This window comes from Acomys minous, assembly GCF_964271855.1.
Source record: "Acomys minous genome assembly, chromosome: 12".
NCBI classification, from domain to species: domain Eukaryota; kingdom Metazoa; phylum Chordata; class Mammalia; order Rodentia; family Muridae; genus Acomys; species Acomys minous.
The window spans coordinates 72388333-72407790 of record NC_140493.1 but is presented as its reverse complement, the minus strand read 5'-3'; the positions used below and the strand labels follow the sequence as shown (position 1 = coordinate 72407790).

At 38.7% G+C, this 19458-nt stretch overlaps 1 protein-coding gene and 1 pseudogene across 9 annotated transcripts in view; one reads left to right on the top strand and one right to left on the bottom strand.

Annotated features, from left to right (window-relative positions):
- The window catches only part of NF1 (neurofibromin 1), a 250177-nt gene that overhangs the window by 135928 nt on the left and 94791 nt on the right, over window positions 1-19458 (bottom strand). For 7 of the 8 annotated variants that reach the window (XM_084750408.1, XM_084750415.1, XM_084750412.1 and 4 more), the window contains 6 exons: window positions 8262-8341; window positions 6375-6498; window positions 4105-4266; window positions 1961-2210; window positions 1389-1462; window positions 1107-1190 (listed from right to left, as the gene is read on the bottom strand). In XM_084750408.1, the coding sequence (XP_084606534.1) occupies window positions 1107-1190; window positions 1389-1462; window positions 1961-2210; window positions 4105-4266; window positions 6375-6498; window positions 8262-8341 (774 nt within the window). The remainder of the gene's footprint in view (window positions 1-1106; window positions 1191-1388; window positions 1463-1960; window positions 2211-4104; window positions 4267-6374; window positions 6499-8261; window positions 8342-19458) is intronic. The other variant, XM_084750409.1, reaches the window with a different exon arrangement.
- On the top strand, window positions 8349-11716 carry LOC311579686 (E3 ubiquitin-protein ligase MARCHF5-like; annotated as a pseudogene). The gene is made up of 2 exons: window positions 8349-11281; window positions 11428-11716. The product of its transcript is annotated as an E3 ubiquitin-protein ligase MARCHF5-like (transcript).

Sequence of the window (19458 nt, the reverse complement as noted above, 5' to 3'; positions counted from 1 at the left end):
AATGACAAGTTAAAGCTACAGACGGCTAATTGGCATCAGGTTTGGGGGAGGGGGCATTCTCTGAGAGGACGAAAATATACTAAAATTGTATATCAATGCACAGTTATATAATTCTGTGACTATACAAAAAACAACTACTAGATTGGCCATTTAACGAGAGAGAATTATACAGCATATGAATTATATGCTGACTGAAAGAGTTAACACTCTCAACCTAGCAAGAAAAACTTAGTGGTCTAAGGCAGTATTATTTCTTCAAAATAACTTTTTTGTGCTCTAAGGGACCATAACATGAAAACAGCAATGAGAGGATAAAAAGTTTCTCCCAAAGACCTAATAATGAGAGCAGTATAGATAACACAAATTAATTATACACAAATACCAATTAATTATTAATTTCTGGGGATAGACAGTTGATGGTAGTTGATGAATGAAATGATATACTTAATAATAATAAATGAAATGTCCAAAGTTTAAAATTGCATTTAACCTTAAAATGGGTTCCATTTGTCTGCTCACTAGATCCTTTAATTAGCGTATCTAACAATACAGCATGCTGAGGCAGGCGAGGTGGCACACCCTGTAACGTCAGCATCTGGAAAGTTAAGGAAGGAGGACCACTACAAGCTCAAGGGCAGCCTGCTCTACTTATCAAGTTCCAGGCCAGCAGGGAGAAATTACATCTTGTCTCAAAACAAGCATACAACATGAGAATTGTTAGAAATTCTATTTTTCTCATCTATAGTTATTACTTAAAAAAAGAAGTTCTTTGAAATACTTCAAAAAAGGGGAAAACAACACAAAGAGCAAATGAATGGTCTTTCAGCTAAGTGGTTTCTAGCAGAGTGGTGAATAAATAAATGCTAACCTCTGGCTGCTGTGAAAATGAGGAAATAGGTTTCATTAATTAATTTAAGCGAGTTTAAGTTACACTCTAGTGGACACATGTGGCTAACAGCTGCAGGATGAGGCGGTACAGATCTAGATGAAGCACAAGTCATCTTACAACAACTCTACAGAGGATCCTCTCGGCAGAGCTCACACACAGTACTCAAGTGAAGCAACACATCAGTTAATACACAAAAAAATTCACTGAACAAACTCACCTGGCCATCTTCCATTTTGGCTTTTGGGTAGTTAAGGATTAGTTTTGTAGCCTGTTCCCACTTTGCATGTGTATCTTCCCAGGCCTAAAATAAAGTCAATTATCACTAGGGAGCAAGTTTAGGGGTGAACTCAACATGGTAAAGTCAATATGTAACTGCAGGTTTGAGAACAGGCTACTGTAATATGCACATAGCTCAGATTTGCTCCGAAAGTTGTCCCTGATCACACTGCTGACAAGAAGGAGGGGGCCTGGGAAGGGTGCTGCGCTGCTAAGGCCATACCTCGGTGTTCCCTGAAGTGGGGTGCTCAATGCGCCTTAGCAGGGCCATCACTCTTTTCTGAAGTGCTGCTCTTCCTAAGTAAAGACAAGCAAACCCAGTTAGTGTTTCGAGCCCTCTTCACAACTAGGAACTTGCTAAGCCCCCCACTCTACTCCACACACAGAGCAGAGTGAGGAACAGACCTTCCCTCTCCGACCCTACAAGAGCTCTGATCTCCAACTCCATAATGTCTTGAACATAAAACAGCCATAGCCCCCTCTGTTCACGGAAATATATGACCAGGTGTTAAAAATCTCCCTAATTACAATTCAAGCAGAGTAATCTCTATAGTCTATAACTAACAGCAATTTACAGTACCAGTTATTAACAAATGTGCACAGTAAAAATTCAATTTCAAATGTCACCGAATTTTATCCTACCTTGTTCAGAAAAGGATTTCAAGTAAACAATTTGAATTAGCTCTGGAAACTTTCAAACTGTTATCTTGAATATACTCCACAGTAAAAAATAATTAGATGTCAGGCAAAGTAACTTAGTTGAAAAGAAAGAAAAAAGAAACCAGCCACATTTACCTGTTGACATCATATTGCTGACAGAGGCAAATTCCATGAATGTGTTATAGTTGGGCAAGAAGTTGTGTACTGACACTTCATCCACCCCACACCGGATATCAGCTTCCTCACAGAGGTGGCGGAAACAGGACATAGCAACCAGAACAGCTTCAGTGTCAGGGCTCCACAGAAACATGTACAAGGCCACTTCTAGCTTGGTCTGGGCTTGTCGGCATATTGGCGGGGGACCACTGCACCCTGTTGTGCTATCCTAGGAGGCAGGAGGGTATATCTGCAACTTAGATGACTTTATTTCCATACTCAACAATGCACCATCTATCACACCACAGAAAACTAATAAGAGTTCTCCTCTTTAATAATATGATCTTTTCCTGATGCACCCTACTCTAAATGAGATGATGCGAACAAATGTGTGGCTTGCAGAATGGTACTGCATTTCAATTCAAATAGGTAATAAAGTCTATAACAAATATACAAGTAAGACACCACATGAGCGAGTCTCCTGCAGCAAACTGTAATCTACCTATGAGTCACCAATAAACAAGAAGAAGAGGAAACAGCAGGAAGCACTGCTTCCTAGAGGGAAACAATAAATACACGGTGGCACTGCCTCAAACAACGACACCAAAACCAACACTGCGGCACGAGACATGCTGATCTGATCTGACATTCCCCAAACATGAACTGCAGAAACACATTATACAGCAAAGCAAAGTAGGCAGGAAATGCACACACTGCAGCTGCTGCAGGGCTCAGTGAGGCTCCCCCTTAACAGGCTACAGTAAAACTCAACAATAAAAAGGCTATATCTGAAAAGCAAATTCTTCCACAATGATTTCATAATTCTGCTCATATTATGATTTATATTTTTAAGGACATTTACATACAAAAATAATTGTCCTGCTGGGCAAAGCAATACAAACCTATGACCTCAGCACTTGTGTGGAAGAGGCAAGAGGATCAAGGCTAGCCTGGCCTACATGAGACCCAGTCTAAACATTTACAACTTGCCAAGCATCACTGCCCATAATCATAGGACCTGCAAGACTGAAGCAGGAGGATTACAGTGAATTCAGGACTAGCCTGGGCTACAAAGCAAGACACTGTGACTGCATATATACATATATGTATACATAAATAAAAATTAAAGCAAAAGGAGAGAAATAAAATCTTAACAACAGTTATACATAATAAGCAAAATAAATATTGTGTTTAGTTTCAGTCAATTTGGACCTTCTTTTGTTCAACTTCTGCATATGAATAGATTTTCTTACAGGGTTCCCATTCCAATGATTATAGCTATCAGCCACAGTGTCTGATAATCCAGTACAACTTACATTTCACCTAGTTAAACTTGACGACTCTGGACCAAGAATATTAAACCTGCTTTATTTAATTTTTTTACTAACTATAATTATTGCTTTCTGCTTATTTATCTTTTAAGGCAGCCTTACTATATAGACCAAGCTAGTTTCAAACTTGTTCCCTCTAGAATAGAAGGGTAAAGCCAACAGCCAAGGGCACTAAGAGCACTTCCTGCTTTTCCAGAGGACCTAGGTTTGCTTCCCAGCACTCACAACCATCTGTGACTCCAGCTCACAGATCTGACGGGATCAGAAGCCCTCTCTGGCCTCTGTGGACAATAGGCACACATCTGTGAACAGATATACAGGTACACAAAAATGCCCATACACATTTAAAAAAAGAAGAAGAAGTAAAATTTAAAAGGCTAGGCATGGTGGTACAGGCAGAGATCTCAATTTGGTACAGCCCTGATATACACAGAAAGCTCTAGGATAACCAGGGCTACATGGTGATATCTTTCTCTTTAAAAAAACAAACCAAACAAAAGAAAGAAAGAAAGAAAGAAAAAACCTAACGTGTGATCCTTCTGCCTCAGTCTCTAGAACCCTGGGATTATAGGTGTGTCCCACTATGTCATGTTATCTCCATTTTAAATGTGAGAAACTGACACAGAGAGTAGTGAAGAATTTGCCTAGGGTTCCACAGTGGCCAGCAACACAATTAAACTCTAAGCAATCTGTAACTAATGTGCTACATTATTTAACGAAAATTTACCAACATCCATTCAGAAAAATAGAGCAGACATGATAATGCAGGAGAGTTACAAGGAAGTTACCTACCATGGAGGAATTTCCTTTTCCTTTCCGCAGAGATGCTCCAGGAGCACAGGTCCGTAGTAACTCATCATGATCAACTGACATCTGAGTGCTGTTCCCACCAGCAGGTACATCACATCCTACTCCATAAAGGAAGAGGGAGTGACAAGAACTTCTATCTGCCTGCTGGAAAAGAGAAGTAAGTTTTGCCGAAGCATTGACATCCAAGAACAACACCACTAAGCATGAGCTGACTTCGTTTAAAGGCAGCCCTGAAAGCCTTCCTCTCAACCCCGATGCTTCATTCACCGTTAGGCACATTCTTTTACCCACTGTGGTAAATAAGGCTTGTGCAATGTCTTTCTTTCAAACAGCTCTCAGTTGTTTACCTTCCAAATCAAGCCCACCATGGATGCTTAGTGAAATAAAATCTATTACAAGAAAATTTAACACTATATGAGTTATGGATAACAATTTTGCCTTGTCAGAATAATTAGAACTTTACTTTTAAAGATAAAGTTATATGCTGGATACACTCCACAGCCACAGTATTTTGCACACCCCACCCCACCCCCGTGTATGTGTGTGTGTTTGTTTTGCCAGGTCCATAGTATAGTGGGATTACATGTTAATTTCATGTTTAATTTTTGGGCAAAATACTGTTTGTGTGTGTATATGTAAGAGTATACACACACATGCAGTAGATGTCAGGGGCCTCCACTACCGCTTTCTATCTCTTCCTTTGAACTTGGGAGTTATTTCTCAGCTAGGTTGGAAGCCAGAAAGCTCCAAGGATCCCCAAGTTTCCAAACTCTAGGAGTCAAGCTTGTGCCATGCACAGACACCTACCTGGCTTGTTACACGAGTGCTGGGATCTGAGTCCTAGTTCTTACGACTGCTCTTAACTGCTGAGCTAGCTCTCAGCCCTTGGCTGACTCACTACTGGATTACAAACACTGATCATCTTAGACAGCATACCAAAGGCCAGCACACAAAGTTCTTAAGTCTAAAATCTTCAGGATAAACTTAGTTCTATGACAATAGCACAGCAAGATAAACCATATGCAAATAACTTTACCTCTCCATCAGCACATCTCTAAACAAAATCTTATCAAGATGCTTGGTAAGGTTTCTCATAGCTACAATTTGAGGCCTAGATAAAAATTAATTAAATCAAATATTCTTTAAACTGTGTCATAACAGAAAAACTTTTAAGTTGATTATAAAAATTATGTTAAAAGAAATGTAAGGTTCTTTCCTACTCCCCAGAACGTGAGCATGTTGCAACAGTTAAGGCTCAAATCTCTTTTTTCCAATTAAAAGATGATTCCTGATCTTTTCAAAAGATGAAATCGCCCCCTAACCTTACGGTACTGGAGGCTCTACTATTAAGCTGTGTCGCCTAGCCTTGTTTGAAACAAGACCTCAATCTGTAGTTTTGGCTGGCCTAGACTCCACCATGCAGTTCAGGCTGCCCTTACATTCAGGCTGGCCTCAACAGTACTGGAATTACAGACATGTGCCACCATACCCAGTTAAAAGACAACATCTTTGGGAGAGACATACAAATTAAACCTAGATTAAGAACCTTTATCCCTTAGCTTTTTGAAAGGTTATTTTCTGGACTAGCTTAGGCCTAAGAGACAAGTCATATATATGTATGGACTAAAGAAAAAAGGAAAAGCATGCTTTTCGAGCCTTCTGTGAGCAGCTTTCACTCTTCATTGGCCTTACCCAGAATCCTCCTTACATCAACCAGAACTCATTAACATATCAGCTCAAAGCCTAGACTATCTGAATGTGGGGCGACCAGGTAATACCTGCTGTACTTGAATTTCTCTCAAGGACGTCCCTGCGGGAGCAGGTGAATGGGATATAATCTAGCTGGTTACCTTTTTGTCACCTTGACACAAGCTAGAGTAATCTTAGAGGAGGAAACTGAGTTAAGAGGATGGTCCATCATGCTGGCTCGTAGACAGGTCGGTGGGGCATTTTCATGGTTAATGGTAGACGGCAAAGGGCTAGGTCCCCTGCAGGCAGCTGCCGCCCAGTGGTCCTGGCTTGTACCATGAGGCAGCCACAGAGGGCAGTCCAATAACCATGCTCCTCACAGCTTCTGCTTTAGTCCCTGCTTGGGCTCCCACCAATGATGCACTGTCATCAAGACCTGTGAGCCAAATCCACCCAACTCAGCTTGCTTTTGGTCATGGTGTACATCATAGCGACAGAAAGGAAATTAACACATCTGCTTATGATCCAGATATTTCCAATTTAAGAAATGTCACTGTGCTTACCTTATTTTTAAGAAGAAATTTATTCCTGCAGATCAGAATTTCCCGTAACCACTTGAGAATTTCTGTGCTACTAAGCATTTGATGGCTAGTTAATTTCTTGCAGATGTAAAAAAGCATTTGTGAACTGCAGTAACATAAAGTTCATTGTTAGAGAATCATCAAGAACATAATATGATTATAATCACACATACAGTGACATTATTTTATAATAGACATATATTTAGAGGTTTCCCTAATTCATAGGTTTTATCTACAATAACAACAAATTAAAAAGAATTCTATCTTTGCAGTGGAGGTAAGAAGAAATCATAAATTCACTGCAAAGAAATAGTTTGGAGTCAGGGCCTAAAAACTGCTGCTTACAGGACAAAGCCACCCAAGCTCTAAAAGAAAGTTCCAATGGAACATAGCCACACTCCCTCGCTGCCATGTGGCCTGTTGCTCTTTTCTTGCTCCAGAAGTAAAGGTGCACAGCTACACAGAGTGGGTGAGCCAGGAAGCCTGGCCCACTTCCCAGCCGTTAGAGAGCAAGACTGTTTAACTGTTCTCTACACTATATGCTATACAACACGACACAATTGTACTTACAGGTTAGCTACTAGCCACCCACACATTACTACTTGAGCACTTTTTTTGTGTGTGCTAAGAGGATGCCGTTTATTGGGAGTATACTTGAGCACTTTAAATGAAGCTTGTCCAAACTAAAATGTGCTTTGTGAGATATACTATAAATTCTGCAGACTTTATGAAAAGAAAAATATAAAATATCTCATTGACAATTCAAATTGCTTATATGTTAAAATATCTATCAAGTTAAATAAAATGCATTAAAATCAAAAGTTTTCCTTTTATAATGCGTTAAAAGTTAATCACACGTCTCCAATGGCTATATTATTATTATTAGGTTTTAACTCAGCCTCTAAATGACCTGGCACTCCCACAACTATGATAAGAGAATGGCAAAACTTGAGGCTTATAGGTTTACTTCTTCCTAATTTGATGCTTTCATGCTCATTAAAAGACAGCCATCTATTCAGCCTCAACAACAAACATGAAGCCATGCGTATGCGTGCGTATTTTGTTGTTGTTGTTTGTGTTTTGAGACAGAGTTTTTCTGTGTAGCTTTGCCTGACCTGGACTCAACTTGTAGACCAGGCTGTCCTCCAACTCACAAAGATCTGCCTGCCTCTGCCGCCCTGAGTGCTAGGAGTAAAGGCATGAGCTACCACACCCGGCTTATTTTTTTTAATTTATAAATATAGGCCTGTTTTCACTTATTCAACTAAAACACTAGTATATATAGAAGAATCACAAAGATCATAGTTCCTCCACCTTTCAATGACTGATACCATGGTCTCATGCCTGCTTGTCATGTGCAGTACTATTGAGTTGTGAATCTAGTTTTAAAAAGTAATAGCTTTAAAAACTAAAAGTAAAGCTGTAAAGTATTAATACTTTAGTCTTATAACTGCAAAAATCTATTAAAACACCTCTACAGCCAGGCATGGTGGACACACCTTTAGACCAGCACTCCAGATGCAGAGGCAGGTGGATTGCTATGACTTCAAAGCCAGTCTGGTCTACATAGTGAGTTCTAGGCTAGCCAAGGCTACATAGTTAGATCTACTCAAAACAACAAATATACTGTAACTATAAAGACACACAACAGAAGACAGTATATGAAGCAGAAGAACTTGTAGCAGAGTGATAAAAATTAGCACCATTTTAAAACTTTTGTTTTGCATATATGTGACATTTCTCTGACAGTTAAGTATTCTAGGGTATAACTGAATAAATCTGACAATAAACTAGATACTGTAAATATAATAGTTAAAGACACACAAAATTAAAAGTTTAAACTAAATTAAAATTTGAAAGTATATATACCTAATTTCCCAAAATGTCTCTACAGGAGCATCAGGATTCCATAAATCGATGCTATCTAACTGATGAAGAACCAGTAAAGCCTGAAATTTTAAAAGAAAAGAGTGTGCTGAAATTTTTTTTTAGAAAAAGAACACTGGATTATTTATTTTACAAACTGAGCATACAACTGCAGTCTTGAGATACAGTGTAAACAGCCTGTTGGAGGCCAAACCAGGAGAAGGCAATGCTCCGGAGCATCACCAACTCTTTGCTCTACCATTTTTACTCTAAGTGGCATACAGATACAAAGTTGTAAATGAATTCAGAACAATATATGCATACTAAATTGCTTTAATAAATAAACAACAGCCAGGCGTGTGCCTTTGATCCCAGCACTTGGGAGGCAGGCGGAGCTCTGAGTTCCAGGCTAGCCTGGTCTACAGAGTGAGTCCAGGACAGGCTACACAGGAAAAGGAAAGAAAGAAGGGGGGGGGAGGTAGACAACATGGTTTCAATAATTAATAACTCTAGAACAAAATGTTCTCCCCTAAAATTAACATACACAATGATAAAAGCATAAATTAACCTGCTTATTACAAACGTTTTAAACAGAAGACTTGTTTTCTGAGACTGACAGAGGGCTAAAGAAAGCAGAGTTCATATCTAGTCATGGCTTCAAGTATTTCTTGAGTACTAACAGGAGTTAAATGAGTAACTACCATATACATATGCTATTTTATAAACTAAAGCCATCAAAAGTTATGAAAGCAAAGACTCTTCCTTCAAACTTGCTCAGCCTACACTCCACTTTCAAAAGTTTCCCCACTCCTAGAAAATTCTATTGTGCTCTGCACACTCAGTCCACGGTAACACACATACGGGTTCTTGATGCCTCGTATATGAAAACATCAATGAAATGTTATTTGGAACAAGTAAGTAATTTATAGTTTCCATTGAAAAAAGACAGCAAAAATTAAAATTTAGTTTAATCATTATTGTGCAAACACTTGGTACAAGTTACTAGTACTTTAGGGTTTTCTGTTGATTTTCATAGAATGGCACAGATTTGATGGGGAACTTAAAGCACTCACTTTCTCTCATTCCATTTAAACGTGGCAGATAAAGACATATCAGAAGATGAGGAGAGAGAGCAGTAGTGAGGAGCAGTCCTGATGGGCTCCAGTGCTTCAGGGGTGCTAACTCTACTATGGGAACTTGGGGAAAGTTTTTTATCTGGAAAGAAAACAAGGCATACGAAGATTTTCTTTTTGGAGGGTGTTAACCTGCCAGAGCACATCTGTTTCTATAGGACTCCAAATCATGCATCCAGTGAAAGAAGATAAGGCAGAACTACAGTACAGCATAGAGCATTAGTCAGAAGTTGGATCCCAAACCCCAGCTTTATGCCTGTCATTTACAAATGGTGTGGCCTTTGGTAAGGCTGGGATATCTTAAGGGTTTTTAGCTGACAGGTTCTCTGTTTAATAGAATTTTTTGTTTAATCTGAATGAAAGTTTATTAGCTTTTTTTATTTCAATGAGATAATATCCATTTTTATGTCTCATGTCCTCTATTTTAATTTTCCATACTGCCATGTGTCATCTGACGAATATACACCCTGAGAAGTGCCTCAAAGGTGACCCTGTCATCATGTCAGTATTACAGAACACAGATACTGACATAAAAAAGATGGCTATGGGTCATTAGATGAAACAATCTGTTGGGAAACATCTTACTGTTACTGATTTATTGTTGATGAGTATGTTGCTACCTAATGTGTGACTGACCTACTTCAATAAAGCTGCAAGCACATATACTCATCTAGTAACTCAGTATTTTCAAATACTGCTGAATGGTTTACATGGGCTTTAATGGATGTTTAGTAGCATGCCAAGTTGAAATATTCTCTTAAATATTAGCACATTTTCTTTTCTTTTCTTTCTTTTTTTTTTTTTTAAAGATCTTTATTATGTATACAGTGCTCTGCCTACATGTACACCTGTAGGCCAGAAGAGGGCATCAAATCACATTATAGATGGCTGTGAGCCACCATGTGGTTGCTGGGAATTGAACTCAGGACCTCTGGAAGAGCAGCCAGTGCTCTTCACGTCTGAGCCATCTCTCCGGCCCCCCATTTTCTTATTAATGAAAAATAAAGTCCTCCTGACACTCTATTAGAATATACATATATTTTTATCTTGAATTATACCTAATATACATAAGACAAGAAACATAAGAATTGATTATCTGGGTGAAGGCAATGAAAATATTTGACAGATCTGCCAAAAAGAGTATAAGCAATGCCCAAATTCTTAGGATGAATGGTGACATACACAATGGCGGGGCCATGGCCACCACAGGACTGAGGTCTACTCTGCCGTCTCTCAGTGCTTTTGTCCCCGGGCCAGACCAAGCCCTTCAACAGATGCTAGACAGAAGTTGCTGGGTCTTTTGCCACTGATGAAGATGACAGAAGAGCTGAATGGGTGAGACCATGCAAGCGCAGAAAATATACTAAGTGGGTTCACCAGGCTTGTCTACAACGCCGGGCAGAAGAAATACAAAGAGAAAAACAACGCAGGCAGAGTGACATGTCCCCAGTGTAATGCTGAATATGTAACAGTTTTTCCAAAGTTGGGTCCATTGTTTATGTCTTGGATTTTGCCCTTTTGCTGAAGCAGGAACAATGGTTGTATCTATCTCCGGATGGTTGTGACTTACAGAGCAGTGACAGTGATGCAGGTTGTAGGCCATAAAGAAGGGCTGGGTGTTAGGAAGTGTGCTGACTATTTCTTTTGATTGGACTTCCTACCATCCCTGCCACACTAATACTAATGAAAATGAATCTCTGGAGGACTATGTGCTTTGCTTATGGCATAAATATTCAAACAGTCCACAAATTTTGAACAGTATATTTCCAGGGATTGGTTGTCCTATTCCCCAAATTCCAGCTGAAGCTAATCCTTTAGCAGACCATGTCTCTGCTACCCAAATTTTGTGTGGAGCCCTTGATAAACAGATGTTCAGTAGTGTTAACTCAATTTAGCCTAGCACAGCAGCACACACCTTTAATCCCAGCACTCAGGGAGGTAGAGGCAGGCCGATCTCTGTGAGTTCGAGGCCAGCCTGGTATACAAAGTGAGTCCAGGACAGCCAAGGCTACACAGAGAAACCCTGACTCGGAGAGGGGGGTGGAGGACGATCTTGGATGGAATTGCTTTTGTTGCTATAAAAGGAGCACTTAAGGTTTCTTCAAACAGCAGCAATATGTACATCAGGCACACCACAAAATCCTAAACTATCTAGAATAAGAAAAAGAGTAAAACTGACTTCGGGTTGTTCTGAGACCTCTCATCCTGACTAGTCTGCTATGTTGTTCTGATTCCATCATTAATGCACTAGTGGAGACCTGTGATAAGCTACTGCTCCTATATTTATATTTAAGAAATATAATAAAGCATGCAGGGCAGGGGACATCCTCTCAGTAATGACGGTACCTAAGGATACAGTTCAACTTTATCATTTGTATGTACTACTTTTACAGCAGTCAGGTAAATCATTATCTTAGTATGGTAAACCTGGGTTTGTTCATATTTTTCCAGACAAAAATGTAAAGATAAAACTGTTCAAATATTAAAAATGGACATGGTGTTTTTAAAAAGAGACAGAACAGCCAGGCGGTGGTGGCACACGCCTTTAATCCCAGCACTCGGGAGGCAGAGGCAGGTGGATCGCTGTGAGTTCAAGGCCAGCCTGGTCTACAGAGCAAGTCCTGAACAGCCAAGACTACACAGAGAAATCCTGTCTCGAAAAAAAGAAAAAAGAAAATGGAGGAAGACACAGTGACACAGTATTTCTGGATTTCATCTGAGTTTGTTTCTCTTAGCATACAAATTTTTTTCAATGACAATTACAACTTTGTATATTCTCTTTGGGAGAGATCAAAATAAGATAAACTTGAAGAAAATAGACTAAAAATTAGATGTTAAAGGCCATATAACAGAGGTTGGAGGAATCTTTAAATCAAAATAGGAAATCTTCAGAGAAATCTAATCTGGAAGTTCCAATAATATCAAAAGAGGTAGTTCCAAATGAAAAATTCCACAAAGGCTTGAAGAAATTGCAGAATGCCAGCCCGTTGAGATGCTGGGTAAAAAGGCTTCGGCTCTAGGCCAACATGGTCAGATTAGATATCGTATGTGTACTGTCAAGGTTCAGTTATTGGATGAAGGTCTATATGCTAAAATATAAATTCAGATCCTGTTTGGTGTTGCCTTGGAACAAGGTCATACAGTGGCTTGTGTGCTCCATTTTGGAGAGTTTTAGAGAGCTGAAATATACGCACTATGCCATAGGCTCATATTCAGAATTCTAATGGGATTTTGCCTTAAATTCTGGAGAGTATGATTCTAAGGTTATACAGAGATGGTAACTGTCTTGGAGATGTCTTTTGCCACTTGGGGCTGATGGCGCATCAATATGTATATCCATTGTAATAGAAGAATTTTTTAGATATTATGACATGAAACTTACAGGTCATACTTATAATCCTATATGTCACACAATAATGAAAAGATCTAACTATAATTTTTTAAAAAGTGGTCATAAAACACAAGGGGAATATAGTATTTCCCCAAAATAGATTAAATAATGATTTATTGATTTTAAAATTTGCAAATGAGACATGTGGCACACCTGCTAAGATACACTGGATTTTAGAAAGGACTGCTAAATCAGATCAGCAAATAAAGGTCCTAATTCCAAACTAGAAGACAATTAGAAGACAGGAAATGTGTTGCGTTGGGGAGGAAAATATGCTCTTGTCTCAACAGGAAACAAAAAGCTATGCATTCCACTCAAACTGTTGGAAATCAGATTTTACACAGGGAGACCTCTTGAAGATCTTGACTGCAGATAGAAGGAAAGAAATCAAGAAGACCAAACAGGGCAGGTAACAGAATTTGCTGAGCCCTCCACATAGGAGCAGCTCTGAGATTGACTGACACATGAAAATGTCTCCAGGCAGGACTTCAGCTATGCATGGCCAGGCAATCTTCGGCTACAAATTCCTCAGGACTTATCATGCCATTCTTTTAAATGGCATAGATAATATTTTATTTTATAGATTGGCTATACAGTCCAAATTAACTTATACAGAAAAAATAAATGCCTTACCTGCTCAAACAGAGAGCAGAGAATTGTCATTAAATGAACTGTGCTCAGTGCGCAGCTCATACATATATTAATACAATAATGTATAATACCTTTTAAAGTTTACATATTTCGCATAGTAAGAGGACAAGACACCAAAAGAGACAAAACAAGCAGCTCAGGTGATCCTACCTCATACACGGCCTCAAAAAATGTTTCTTCAATAATCTGCATCTAGGACAACTTCAAAATAGCTCTCTAGCATCACGTGCTGTTCCAGTCAGAACTAAGCTCTCAAGTTCCTCAGAATTCAGAGACTGGACAGCAAAAGTTACAACTGGCTTTCTTAAGACTGACAATGTTTCAATGTTCTTGGGCTCCCAAAAAGAAAAACCATGTCCCAAATCAGCACGAAGCAATTTTTTAAAAAAACTATGTCCCAAGAGGCGGACGGTTTTTGTCATTCTATGGGTAAAATATGTTTGTTATAATTTTTAAACAGTCAGTTATAAAAATAATATAATAATTAAAGGGGCTGTTGAATCTACTTTTGGATCAAAGAGCATTAATAAAAATCTTACACTGGGTATACATTTTTGTATATTGATACAGATAAGATTATATTTGGTTACAACATGCTAAGGTACTGTACCTATGTAATTCTTAAATTCTAGTCTTTTGAAAGCAGTTATTACCAAGTGTTTAGGATAACTAAGAAATGTGTATTATCAGTCAGACAATCAAACTCATGGTCATACTAGATACTAGTTTAGTTAGTTACAAAATATATATTTCCTGGATTGATAAGAAAAAAATAGCTAGAAACAATTCAAATTACAGATGGTCTTCAAAAACCTCAGAAGTATACAGCATATGGCACTTAAAGACTTTAAGCCATGAGGTGAGAAAATGTCCTAGCATCAATGATGACAAACTGGATACAGGAGAGCCGACTGCCAAGCTTTCCAAAGACAAGGCAGAAAAGTCAAATATTCTGAGCCAGAAGGCTGAAGATAACGTGCCAACATTATGGAGAAATTTGGGGGATTGTCCAGGCAGCCAAATATCTCTGTCATTTCTATACATTTGGAAGCTACTTACCTGCACTTCCTATATATTCAGTAATATTTATTCCTTCCTAAGTTTCTGGTGTTGTCGAGAAATAGATAATTATAGACTCACAGTTAAACTAAAATTGTTTAGGATGATAGAAATTGATAGATAGCAGAATATTTATCCAAGGGTACCAAAGATACAAATGTAAGTCTTACCTAATAACTTTACTATTGTTACTATTAAATATAGTTTTTATTGTAAGAGAAAGGGCCTTTTATTATTAGACTATAAGGGAGAGATGCAGGCATGAGGTTACTATGTAATTCATATGCTGTTTTCTGTACCCCTTATATCTGGTTGCAGTCCTTGTTCTGAGACTCTCCTGCCTTGGTGTTGTATAAACACTGCTCCCCAGTTGTCCCCTAATATGCCAATAAAGCAGTTTGGAGCCAATAGCTGAGCCGGGAAGAACAGGCCTGAACTTCCTTCCAGCCAGGAGTGGAAGAGATAGAGGGAGCCACAGGGAGAGGTCCAGAAGGCATTAGGAGAGATCCAGCTGAGCAGGGAAAGCCACAAAGTGCTAGTATCTCGTGGATTTATGCTGGGAGGAAGCAGATTATTTTAGAATGTTAAGAATAGAGTAATTCCCAGAACTTGGGAGGCAGAGGCAGGCAGATCTCTTGTGAATTCAATGACAGCTTGGTCTACAAAGTAAGTCCAGGACAACCAGGGCTCTGTTACCCAGAGAAATGCTGTCTCAAAAAAAAAAAAAAAAAAAAACCCAAAAAAAACAAAAAACAAAAAAACCCAAAACCAACAACACCAAAAACAGAACAAAACAAAAACCAACCAAACAAAAAAAGAATAGAGTAGTAACTGCTCAGTTATTGTGCTGTGAAGCTTGTTAAACAAATAATAAGACTCGCAATTATTTGAGTGATAGCTGGATTAAGAGAGAAACTGAGAAACAATTTTATAAAAATAACTTTAAATGATTGTATGAGGAATGCACAAGTATTGTGGGTATACATTTCAAATACTTCTATCTTGAAGCACAAGGGATATTGGTACAGGAGTTAATCTGGAGAGAAGAACATAAGAAGTTTCACTATCTGTGTGTCCCACCACTACCTGCTCAACACCGCCAACACCAGGAAGGCCTCTCAGACCTCACCTTCCAGGCATCCACTCTTTGTAAAAGCAGGCACTCTTCTGAATGCCATCACCAGACTGTTTTGCTTGTTTTTAAACTTTATGTAAAGGGAGCCAAAAGCATGCACTTTACATTTGGTGATTTTCATTCAATGTCATGTCTAGGAGATTCACCCAGCTTTTGCACTCATCAGTAACTCATTGGGCTTTATTTTCCTTTTGGATAGGGTCTATGTAGCTCTGACTGTCCTAGAATCAAACTGTTTAGGGTGTTGTTGTTGTTTTGCATTGGTTGGAAATTACTCAAGAAAAATGAAAATTCAGTTCACATACATATATAAATATATGAACCTACAGGCTATCCATCTGCTTTTCTTTTTCTCCTTCACCATCTTCATTTTGGTGACAGGGTCCTACCCTATAGCGCTGGGTTGCCTAGAACTTTATGAGTTTTGTAAATGGACATTTGCATTTATGGTTGCTCTATGACTAGGAATAAACTGTTAGCTTGTATGTTTAACTTTGATATTACAAAATAACATTTAATAGTAATTATACTAAATTATACTCAGTAGTGTGTAAATGAAAACATAGTATCTACATTTTAAGATTTGTAAATTTTTTGTCTTGATTTCTATCTCAATTCTACTATGTCAATAAAATATTTCAATACTTTGTAAGTTTTAAGTCTTCCCCTATGCTAAATATTTTCCAGGTAGGCTTGAAAGGAAAGTACTCCGAGCTTGGCGTGGTGGCGCACGCCTTTGATCCCAGCACTAGGGAGGCAGACGGATCTCCGTGAGTTTGAGGCCAACCTGGTCTACAAAGTGAATCCAGGACAGCCAGGGCTACACAGAGAAACCCTGTCTTGGAAAACAAACAAACAAACAAAAAAACAAAATTCGGGGGAGGAGAAGGAAGGAAGGAAGGAAGGAAGGAAGGAAAGAAGGAAGGAAGGAAGGAAGGAAGGAAAGAAGGAAGGAAGGAAGGAAGGAAGGAAGGAAGGAAAGAAGGAAGGAAGGAAGGAAGGAAGGGTGGGTGGGCGGGCGAACAATCTCTGCACTCAATGTTGTATTCCACTGAATGATGATGGATCCCACCCTTACTCCCCTGTGTGCTGGGGAAGTCCTTGAATATACCACCACATCTGGATCTGTGAGCAGCTCCTTACTTCACATCTCTGTATATATATTCTGAAGTTTTATTAACTTGACACAGTTTTACTTCCTAGGCAGACTGAACATTTGCAATGTAAGATCTCTATCTCTGTTCCTTATATATGGGGCTAGAGTGATGGCTCAACAGCTAAGAAAATTTGCCTCTGGTTCCTACCATCCATCTCAGCTGGTTCACAGCCACCTGTATGTAACTTCAGCTACAGGAGATCCAACATCCTCTTCTGGTCTCCCTGGGCACACACACACATGTGTGCACACACTTACATAGATAACTGAATAGATAACTTACATGTAACTGAAACCCCTTTGCTCTCCATGTACTACACTATACTTTTCTATGCTTGTCCTATCTACCTTCCAGTGTCCTTATGTCTATGTTTTGCCAGTTGTGAAGGCCATAGAGTAAAAACTTTTTCATTAGTTGGAATTTACTCAAAAAATAAATTAAAAATATGTTCACATTATAGATTTATATATAAGTGAAGCAAAAGGCTATTAATGTTTTTCCTTCTTCTTCATCATCGTCATCATTTTTGGTGACAGTGTCTGACTCTGTAGTAAGCTGGCCTGGAACTCACCATGTAGACCAGGCTGGCTTCAAACTCAACTTTTCCTGAATGCTGGGAAGGCATAAACCACCATATGCAGTGAGAACTCTATTTTTAAAGTGCCAAAAGCAAACACAAATGATTGTCAACAGATAAATAAACAAATAATGTTACATTCATACAATGGGTCACTAAACAGAATAAAATAGGATGAACCTTTAAAAAACAACTATTAACAACACAGCTACAGCAATTATGCTGAACTAAAAATAAAAACTTGTTTATATAAAATACAAACTAATTTATATTAACAAAGTAAATCAATTATTACAAAGGAGGCAAGAGACAAACAAGGGGTAAGAAGGGGCAGGGACGGCAAAGGATATAGCATTAATGTTCAGTAGTAATAGATGGTGTCTACCAATGAGCCCTTTAATGAACAAATCAATAGAATTCATCATCAATCAGAAAAAGGAAACAAATGTGCAACAATACACATGAATGTCAAAAAAAATAAAGAAAGAAAACCACTTCCTTATTTGAAGGGGGAGGGAAAAATAAGATCATAGTTGATGAATTCTATTCAGGAACTCAAAGCTTGGGAAGCTAACCGGGAGTGACAGAATCAGACCAGTAAATGTGCTGAACAGGGCAAGGGTATCACCTGCAGAAAGGGAACTCTGGGGTGAATAGAGATATTCTAAGTCTTATATTACTCATTATGTAAATTATACAACAACATATTTTATTTAGATTAAAGGTGTAAATTTAGGTTGTCAATATAAAAATATTTAAAAATAAACTTTGAGCTGATGAGGTGGCTCTCTGGCTAAAGACACTTGCTGTCAAGCCTGATATCCTGAGTTCGATGCCCAGGACCCAATGGTGGAAAGAGAGAACCAACTCCTGCAACTTATCCTCTGACCTCCACATGTATGCTGTGGTATGCATACGGTCCCCCACACAATAAATAAGTAAATGTAGACATGTTGTTGTTGTTTTTGTTGTTGTTGTTGTTGTTTTGAGATAAGGTCTTTCTATGTAGCCCTGGCTGTACCAGAAATCACAATGTAGACCAGGCTGGTCTCAAACTCAGAAACCCACCTGTCTCTGTATCCTGACAGCTGGGATTAAAGGTGTGCACTACACCGTCCTACTGTAAGTATCAATTCATTCAAAAGTCAACTTTTTAAATTTAGTAGGTTGGTTATAATTTTAAAAGAGACAGTAGCAAGTGACATCAAAGATAAAGAAATACCAAACACCAATATACTGCTAATGGAAATACAAAATGATACAGTAACTTTAACAGCATTATTTGTGGTAATCCTCAAACAGAAATAACCCTGGATGGCTATCACCCACTGCCCCGGCTCATCATATAAAGTCCTTGTTAAAGAAGCCTGACAACCCAAGTTCAATGCCTGGAGCTCATGAAGGGTGGGAGGAGAGGACCAGTCCACAAGGCTGTCCCCTGACTTCCAGACAGTACAGTGAAAGTGCACACACGCACACACACACACACACACACACACACACACACACACACACACACACACACCCCACCACTCAGACACAATAATAAGTTCAAGAAATAAAGAAACCATCAACTTCCAATTTTATTTACACAATGTAATCCAAATAACACATGGCTTGTGACACACAACTATAACTCCACCTAGTGCAAGGGTTGAAGGAGAAGGAATGCTTTAGGATTTAGAGACCATGCAGAATATAGTAAAATCTTGTCTCAAAAACAAACAAAACAGAAAGAATCTGTAGGAGCTGGTATACACACACACACAACACACACAAAACAAACCCAAAACCATCTTATGACATCCTCAGGCAATGCACGCACAGTACACATGTATACATTCACACAAAACCTATGTAATAAAATAAGTAAGCCTTAATAAATAACTAGTACAATGTTTTGTTGCTACCTATAATATAAAGCAAATATAAACCCCCCAATGGAGTTTATAAAACATAAAGACACAAACATACCATTTCCAACAGATATCCATTTACCACTCACAGAAAGTGTATACACACACAAACACACACACGCAAAATAAATTAAAATAAAAATAAGTAGATAGAGGGGCTAGAAAGGTGGCTGAGGGGTTG